Source organism: Colobus angolensis, unplaced genomic scaffold, assembly GCF_000951035.1.
Source record: "Colobus angolensis palliatus isolate OR3802 unplaced genomic scaffold, Cang.pa_1.0 Scaffold7, whole genome shotgun sequence".
Taxonomy (NCBI): Eukaryota; Metazoa; Chordata; class Mammalia; order Primates; family Cercopithecidae; genus Colobus; species Colobus angolensis.
The window spans coordinates 25777202-25786330 of record NW_012120709.1 but is presented as its reverse complement, the minus strand read 5'-3'; the positions used below and the strand labels follow the sequence as shown (position 1 = coordinate 25786330).

The window sequence follows — 9129 nt, the reverse complement described above, 5'->3', positions numbered from 1 at the left end:
AAGCTAGTTTTCTACCACCTGGTCAACTGTTAGTATTTTTAAGTGTTTACCAACTGATAATCAATTTGAATTCTCAAAGGAATAGCAATTCTGGACAGAAATCACCAGACAGAAATTCTTTTTTTTTTTTTTTTTTGAGACAGATTCTTTTTATTTTTTCTGAGGTTGCAGTGAGTGATCTTGGTTCACTGCAACCTCCACCTCCCGGGTTCAAGTGATTCTCCTGCCTCAGCCTCCCAAGTAGCTGTGATTACAGGCACCTGCCACCACGTCTGGCTAATTTCTTGTACTTTTAGTAGCAACAGGGTTTTGCCATGTTGGCCAGGCTGGTCTTGAACTCCTGACCTCAGGTGATTCGCCCGTCTTAGCCTCCCAAGGTGCTGGGATCACAGGTGTGAGCCACTGAGCCCAGCCTAAATTCTTAATTTAAACTGCATTTGCTTTTGATCAAAGACCTGAAATATCTTTATTTACAGGTTTAAGAAAATGAGAGACACTAATTTAAAAGCAATGTAACAAGATGCAAATTAAGCCACTGAGATCATCTACCAGGGAGATCCAGTTTCTAGCATCAAACTGTTCTGACATTTGGGACAGCACTTCTTTCAGACCCAATGCTATCATAAGTAAAAGATAATGTATAATACAAAATGTATTTTCCTAATCACTTTAAAACACAAGCTAGTTTTCTACCACCTGGTCAACTGTTAGTATTTTTAAGTGTTTACCAACTGATAATCAATTTGAATTCTCAAAGGAATAGCAATTCTGGAATAAATAAGGACTTAGTTATAAATACCAGCATAGGTTACAAAAGCCCAAGGCCTGAAGAAATGCTGCTGAATAAAAATGAAGTGAGGATGAAAGCAGATGAAGGCCACCAAGGCCTATGGCCATTAGGAACACTGAATCACTTGAATGCCGACTAAATAACTGGTCAAATTTCCTACTAATTGGTATATTTTAAAACCCAAAATAGGCTTGAAAATAAGTTAACATTTGGAAAAAAAAAAAGATAAAAGTTTATTTATGGTAATAACTGAAGCGGTCGAGAATAATTTCACTCATGGAATCCCTAAAAAAGAAAAACAAGTCTTCCAGGACCTGAAGGTCAAATCAGTATCATCTGTTAATATTTTCCTGAATCTTAGTCTGTAGTTTAAGAAACCTGGAATAAAGTCATTAATGATGATGTTTTACAGCCCCTAAGTTCCTAGACTCTCACAGATGGTATGCAGTAGGTACTCACAAGCCTTCCCTGAAGCCATCAATCAGTGCTTGGAAGAGAGGTTTATTGTGAGGGATTGTCTGGAGAATGTTCCCATCGGCAGTAACATACCCAATAGCCCACTGACCCAGACGAGTACAGCTCAGCCGGAAGATGTAACTATGAACAGAGATAAACAGAAGCTTTAGTAGATTATGCTGGTATTAGGGTGGAAGGCAAGGCAAGATACAGACAAAAATCAAAAGGACCGTCAAGAATAATTTTTTTTTTTTTAAAGAAGACAAGAGTCTGGCTCTGTCACCCAGGCTGGAGTGCAATGGCACGATCTTGGCTCACTGCAGCCTCCACCTCCTGAATTCAAGTGATTCTCCTGCCTCAGCCTCCCGAGTAGCTGGGACTACAGGCGCCCGCCACCTCGCCCGGCTAGTTTTTTGTATTTTTTAGTAGACACGGGGTTTCACCGGGTTAGCTAGGATGGTCTCGATCTCCTGACCTTGTGATCCGCCCGTCTCGGCCTCCCAAAGTGCTGGGATCACAGGCTTGAGCCACCGCGCCCGGCCGAAAATATTTTTAAAAAGAGAATAACTTCCTCCATGACTCCACACCAGAAGCAAAAGACACATAAACTCAATTCTTTTTTGTTTTTGTTGGTTTTGAGACGGGGTTCCACTCTTGTTGCCTAGGCTAGAGTGCAATGGCATGATCTCGGCTCACTGCAACCTCTACCTCCCAGGTTCAAGTGATTCTCCTGCCTCAGCCTCCTGAGTAGGTGGGATTACAGGCACCTGCACCACGCCTGGATAATTTTTGTATTTTTAGTAGAGACAGGGTTTTACCACATTGGCCAGGCTGGTCTCAAACTCCTGATCTCGTGATCTGCCCGCCTCGGCCTCCCAAAGTGCTGGGATTACAAGTGTGAGCCACTGTGCCCGGCCATAAACTCAATTCTTAAGTGGCCTGAAAACATCTGTCAAATTATAGGATCTGAATTAAGTCAATACATCTGATAAATAGGTATCATTCCTACTGCAGAATCTCGGCTATTGCGAAACTAATAAAGGCCATGTTTCTTCTATACTAGCAGAAGTCTCAAGATAACAAAAATTAGAAGAATAAACCTTTTTGCTTCATTGCACTGACCTGCCAGGTTTGTGAATGAATTTCTGGAGCCGAGCTTTCACTTCGTCATACGTCAAAAAAGCCATGTAGCCAGGATGAGTTACAGCAAGGCTGTTCCAATTCCTGAGCAAAGAGGACCAGGGCTAAAGAAACGAGATCAATCACAGACTATTCAGATCAGATGTACAACCAACTCAGACAGCAACGAGAAACAAACAAACAAACAAAAAAAAACACCCCCACCAACTCTTAATTCATTGTCAGAAATTTTTAATTATACCATCACTCAGAGGGAAGACACATGTGTTTGGGAGATTAAAAACTCTGAAAAGCTATGAAGAAAAGAATATATGCTTATAGGGAGAAACTTAATACAAAATGAAAATTCTAGAATTTGTAAAGCAGCTCTAATTAACAGTAGTGGGGTTGAACAACAACAAACTGAAAACCAGGATAGGGCCTACAGGTGCAACTAATAAGTTTCAAATAAATATGTATGCAAATTGGCATAGACAACACCAGAGAAAGCATTATTTTTAGAGAAAAAGAAAGGAGTTGTTTTTGAAGTATCTAAACATCTCAATATTAACAGTCAATTTTGATAAAACAGGAGAAAAAGTTGCAAACATACACAAATATCTAATATCAGAAAACTAATATATCCATATTCTGGCCATTCTACAAACATTAAAATGATACAAAAGAAAAATATTCAATAACAAGGAAAGATGTGAAGAGAAGAAAGCAGGTAGTATAGCTGTCATTTTCATTATATATATACACACATATATTTTTAATACGAGGTAGTTTTAATCTTTTTTTGGCATAGTTCCTAAAATGAATTAAACACTTTCATACAGACAAAAAACCCATTTTTTTTTTTTTTTTAAAGTTTTCTCTTCAGAAAAGTAGCAGTAACCAGTTTAGTCAACTTTTTTAGCATCCTACCTGAAAGAGTCGGGTAAAGATGTCAAATTCAAAAACTGAAATATAATCATTGCAGGTCAGATCAATAGTGGATTTCAGAGCCATGGCCTCCAGCCCAGAACTGATGGGATGCACTTCATGTAGAGCCTGTCGAAAGCTCTTCCAAGGGACTATTGTCCTGGGATGGGGGTCGAGAGGAGACACAAAGTGAAATAACAGATAATTCCAGGCATCGCCATAATCAAGCAAAGGAAAGACAGCCACATTAAGCTCTCAATACCAATTTCAATCCTCTTTTAATTCAAAATACAGGTCAGCTTCTTTAATATAGAAAGAAGGGGGCCAGGCACCGCAGCACATGCCTTTGGGAGGCCCAGCACTTTGGGAGGCCAGAGTGGGCAGATTGCTTGAGCCCAGCCTGGGCAATATGGTGAAACCTTGTCTCCACAAAAACAAACAAAATTAGCCGGACTAATTAATTAGTTCCAGCTACTCTGGAGGCTGAGGTGGGAAAATCTCTTGAACTTTGGAGGCGGAGGTTGCAAGTGAGGCAAGATCAGGCCACTGCACTACAGCCTGGGCAACAGAGTGAAACCTTGTTGCTAAAAAAAGGAAAGAAAAAGAAAAAATAATCTACAAATAAAGACCGGGTCTTGTAATGTCATCCAGGGTGGTAGTCTCAAACTTCTGGCCTCAAGCAATCCTCCTGTCTTGGCCTCCTAAAGTGCTGGAACTACAGGAGTGAGCCACTGTGCCTGGCCAAAAGTAAAGGCCTTTAAAGAGAAACTTGGGCCTAGCACAGTGGCTCATGTTTGTAATCCTAGTACTTTGAGAGGCCAGGGGTAAGGATTATTTGAGGCCAGAAGCTCAAGACCAGCCTGGATAACACAGCAAAATCCTGTCTCTGCAAATTAGCTGGGCCTGGCAGCACACACATGTAGTCCCAGCTACTTGGGAGAACTGCTTGAGTCCAAGAGTTCAAGGTTGCAGTGAGCTATGATTGATTGTACCACTGCACACCAGACTGGGTAACAGAGTGACATCCTGTCTCAAAAAAGAAAAAAAATAACACGACAAAACCCAAAATATTGATATTTATACTTAAAAACAAGCTTGACTCATAAATCAACCTATATAATATATATAGACAATACAGCAAAATGGAAAAGGTAAACCACAGCCTGGGACAAGATATTTGTAATGTAAGTAATTAACAAAGAACTAGTAACCTATAATAAGAAAAAGATAAACCACTCAATAAGAAAATGGGCAAATCAGAAATAGGAACAGGCAAGTCAGAATAAGAATCTTGACTGGTCATAAAGGTGAGAAGCAGCTCAATCTCCCTTCTCATCAAGGAATATAAAGCAAAATATTACACTAATTCACATCACCAGTGTTAGCTAAATTGTGGGGCTACTGTAAAATATGAACTGGTACAACTATTTCGGAAAGAAATTTGACAATACTCAGCAGCAAAGCAAAAGAAGTAAAACCCCAGACTTAGTAATTCCACTCCTATGTACGTAAATAAAGACAATTTCTTGCATGTGAAGACAACTTAGATATTGTTCACTGCTGATAGCAAATAATATGAAATATGTATGTCCATTAAGAGCAGAATGGGGCTGGGCGCAGCGGCTCAAGCCTATAATCCCAGCGCTTTGGGAGGCCAAGGTGGGCGGATCACAAGGTCAGAAGATCAAGCCCATCCTGGCTAACACGGTGAAACTCTCTACTATAAATGCAAAAAATTAGCCGGGCATGGTGGTGGGCACCTGTAGTCCCAGCTACTCAGGAGGCTGAAGCAGGAGAATGGCGTGAACCCAGGAGGCAGAGTTTGCAGTGAGCGGAGATTGCTCCACTGCACTCCAGCCTGGGTGACAGAGTGAGATTCCATATTCAAAAAAAAAAAAAGCGCACAATGGATGTGGAGAGAAAGGGAAGACCATTCAAAGAGCTTGATCTGCAAAATTATTTCTTAAAAAAAAAAAAATGAACAGGGCAAAACTTAACCAAATATTTAACCAAAAACTTAACCAAATATTTAACCACAGCTAGGAAATACATACACATATATTTTCTCAGAGAGTTCCTGAATTTTAAATATTTCAATAGTAAAAACGTAAAGAAAAAACTCGTAAGCTTTAGTTATTCATAGTTCAAATTCATTATTGAGACTTACTTTTCCCCAAAAGCTTTTCTCCAAAATTCTGCAGCATCTGCTTTAGTAATCCGAAACGTGTCTCCTTGAAAGAGTCCACTTGGAAAGATTCCTTTTAGCTCTGCCAGCATGTGGCTGAAGATGAGGGACAGTTTGGTTAGGTTTCGCCTACAAATGATCAGAAGTGCAATAATTAAACACAAAAAATTATTTTTATTTTAAATGCACCAAATTCACCATACAAGATGTATAATTAACATGAATATTAAAATACATTTAGAAAGAACCTCTTCAAATATTCTTTCTGGCCAGTATTATTCAAGGATATAAAAAAGTAGAGAAGGGAAAAGAAATGCGCTGTTGAGAATATTTTTACATATTCAGTGATATTGTTGTCTTTGTTTAAAGTAGGGTTTTAGAAACTTTTTGTTCTAAGATCATACGAGGCCGGGCGCGGTGGCTCAAGCCTGTAATCCCAGCACTTTGGGAGGCCGAGACGGGCGGATCACGAGGTCAGGAGATCGAGACCATCCTGGCTAACACAGTGAAACCCCGTCTCTACTAAAAAATACAAAAAACTAGCCAGGCGACGTGGCGGGCGCCTGTAGTCCCAGCTACTCGGGAGGCTGAGGCAGGAGAATGGCGTAAACCCAGGAGGCGGAGCTTGCAGTGAGCTGAGATCCGGCCACTGCACTCCAGCCTGGGCGGCAGAGCGAGACTCCGTCTCAAAAAAAAAAAAAAAAAAAGATCATACGAAAGATGCAAATACAATGGAAGAAATACTGTTGCATTCACTGTCTCCACTTTTATCTTCTCCATTCAAACAGATATGAAGTAAACAAGATAAAAACTTTAGTCATATATTTTAAAGCTTTAATCTTGAATTAATAAAGCTTAATAGCTAAGCACGAACATGGACAAATTCACTTTTTAAGGATGACAGGTAAGAGAATTCAACAAATAATCATCACTCTATCACAAAAGAAAAAAATGATAGGAAACCAATGTATTATTTCCTGCTTTGCAGGTGTATTTATCAAGTATATTTATCATCATATAACATATCTAAATAAAAGACAGTCTTAATAAAAAGAACTTTTTAAGTATCCACACCTAATAAATGTTTTCTTTCACTAAATCAGACCTTAAAGAGATAAATTTTACCCAAACTCCTCTTCCTTTACCAAAAATGAGATGCTAACATCCAAACCACACAAAAATTTCTACATAGTGCATATGCTACTGTTAACAATTAGTTCATTTTGTTCTCATAACCTGTTTAATGGATATGATTATAAAGATGTCACACAGGCCAGGAGTGGTGCCTCACGCCTGTAACCCCAGCACTATAGGAGGCTGAGGCAGGCGGATCACTTGCGTCAGGAGTTCAAGACCAGCCTGGCAAACATGGTGAAACCCTGTCTCTACTAAAAAATACAAAAATTAGCTGGGCATGGTGGTGTGTGCCTATAATCTCAACTACTTGGGAGGGCTGAGGCAGGAGAATCCCTTGAACCCGGGAGGCGGAAGTTGCAGTGAGCTGAGACTGTGTCACTGCCCTCCAGCCTGGACGACAGAGCAAGACTCCATCTCAAAAAAAAAAAAAAAAAAAACAGGATACACATGATATAGATACTATTACACTGAACAAGCTACTGAATACATGTGTCTATTTTTCCTTGTCCCGATAATTTGTATTTATGTATTCAAAAGTTTATTCTTGTTATACAAATGTACTATAAAAATTCAAGTCAAATCGTGATCAATTACTGATTGCCTAACAATCTTCTACTAGGAATCGATTTTTCTTAATGCTATACTGGAAGGTCACCATCAGTGTCCTATCTTTGTCTTTCGTGGATAAAATGCAGCACCAAATTATCCAAGTCTCTATATCCATGACTTGTTCGAAAAATGCTATTGAAATCTTTTTTTGGCCAGGTGTGGTGGTTCACGCCTGTAATCCCAAAATTTTGGGAGGTCGAGGCGGAGGACCTCACCTGAGGTCAGGAGTTTGAGACTAGCCTGGCCATTTCTACTAAAAATACAAAAATTAGTGGGGCATGGTGGTGGTGCATGCCTGTAATCCCAGCTACTCAAGAAGCTGAGGTAGAGGCTGCAGTGAGTTAAGATCACGCCACTGCACTCCAGCCTGGGCGACAGAGTGAGACTCAGTCTCTTTTTTTTTTTTTTTTAAGCACTTATCCAATCTTTAAAGTCCATTAACTGGTTTTTTTCCTAGCAATTTGAGATCCTTTGATTATTGTTTAATAGAACTTCTATCATTTACCAAAGAGAAAATAGACAAGATCAAGAATATATCACAAATGGAATATGAAATAGGTAACTTGAAAGAAACCCTGCAAAGCACAAGTTAATCCCAATGAATTTGCTTTCCAGTGTTCAGCAGGACCCTAGACTGCACAATCAGCAGCTTGAGGCTCAGATGTAGACATCTACCTAACATTCTGTCAAGCAGTAATCCTTCCACTAGATTACTGAGAACCTACTGTGTGAGTGAAGAACTACGCTAAACAGTATAGCGGAACAATGAATGAGATGACAGAAAAAATAAATATGTGTCACACTTCTGAGGTTATACCAGAGCTCTTTCTGAAGCAAATAGGTTTGAATTTTACTTCTTCCTGAACATCTTTCCTTGGGTTTTGCAGTATTGTCTTCTCTTGGTTCTCCTACTTCCTTTTGTTGTTTCTTGGCTTTTCTCCCCCATCATCTTTTTTTTTTTTGAGACAGAGTCTTGCTCTGTCACCCGGGCTGGAGTGCAGTGGCCGGATCTCAGCTCACTGCAAGCTCCGCCTCCCGGGTTTACGCTATTCTCCTGCCTCAGCCTCCTGAGTAGCTGGGACTACAGGCGCCCGCCACCTCGCCCGGCTAGTTTTTTTGTATTTTTTAGTAGAGACAGGGTTTCACCGTGTTAGCCAGGACGGTCTCGATCTCCTGACCTCGTGATCCGCCCATCTCGGCCTCCCAAAGTGCTGGGATTACAGGCTTGAGCCACCGCGCCCGGCCTCCCCCATCAGCGGTATTTCCCAAGAATTTGTTCTCTGCTATTTTCAGTTCTTTCTGTGTACTCTCTTCTCTTCCTTTGCAATCTTAGGGCTTTAAAAGCTACTTAGCAAACAATGCCCAAATCTTAGGCCTTGGTAGTTTTTCCAACTATCTACTCTACCACATTTTTCCTCCACTCGAATGCTAGCACCTCAAAGCAACATGTTCAGAATTAAACTAATCTTTCTTAAATCTGCTCTTTCTTCGTGTTCTTTACTTCTGTATTTAATGACAACACCATCTTACTTCCCACAGGTTCAAAACCTGAAGAATCTTCTTAGCTTCTTTCATTTACCTTGTTCTCCATATCTGATTAGTCAATTTGTTGCCAATCTGTGGTCATTCCTACCTTCGATTTATGTGGTACTGGCCTAATGTAAACTCCTTGGTAATAATTAAAATTAAAATTCCGGTCTTGGTCTTCAGCGTCTCTTCCTATGCACGTACAATCCTTACGACATTTAACTGCCTTTTGATGAAGGGAAAAAATAAACAATCAATTTTCACAGCCAGTGGGATAAAATCCAAACTCAGCTTGGATTTTAAGGCTTTCCATTGACCTGGATCTAACCTATCTTTCTAACTAACTTCTGAGTTCTTCACTAGTATGTTCTAGCCAAAT

The 9129-nt window shown here is 40.0% G+C and overlaps 1 protein-coding gene across 1 annotated transcript in view; it reads right to left on the bottom strand.

The window, feature by feature from the left end:
* The window catches only part of CBL (Cbl proto-oncogene, E3 ubiquitin protein ligase), a 104392-nt gene that overhangs the window by 24874 nt on the left and 70389 nt on the right, over positions 1-9129 (bottom strand). The window contains exons 3-6 of the mRNA XM_011927045.1: positions 5460-5606; positions 3296-3452; positions 2369-2490; positions 1250-1387 (exon numbers count right to left, since the gene is read on the bottom strand). Of these exons, the coding sequence (XP_011782435.1) occupies positions 1250-1387; positions 2369-2490; positions 3296-3452; positions 5460-5606 (564 nt within the window). The remainder of the gene's footprint in view (positions 1-1249; positions 1388-2368; positions 2491-3295; positions 3453-5459; positions 5607-9129) is intronic.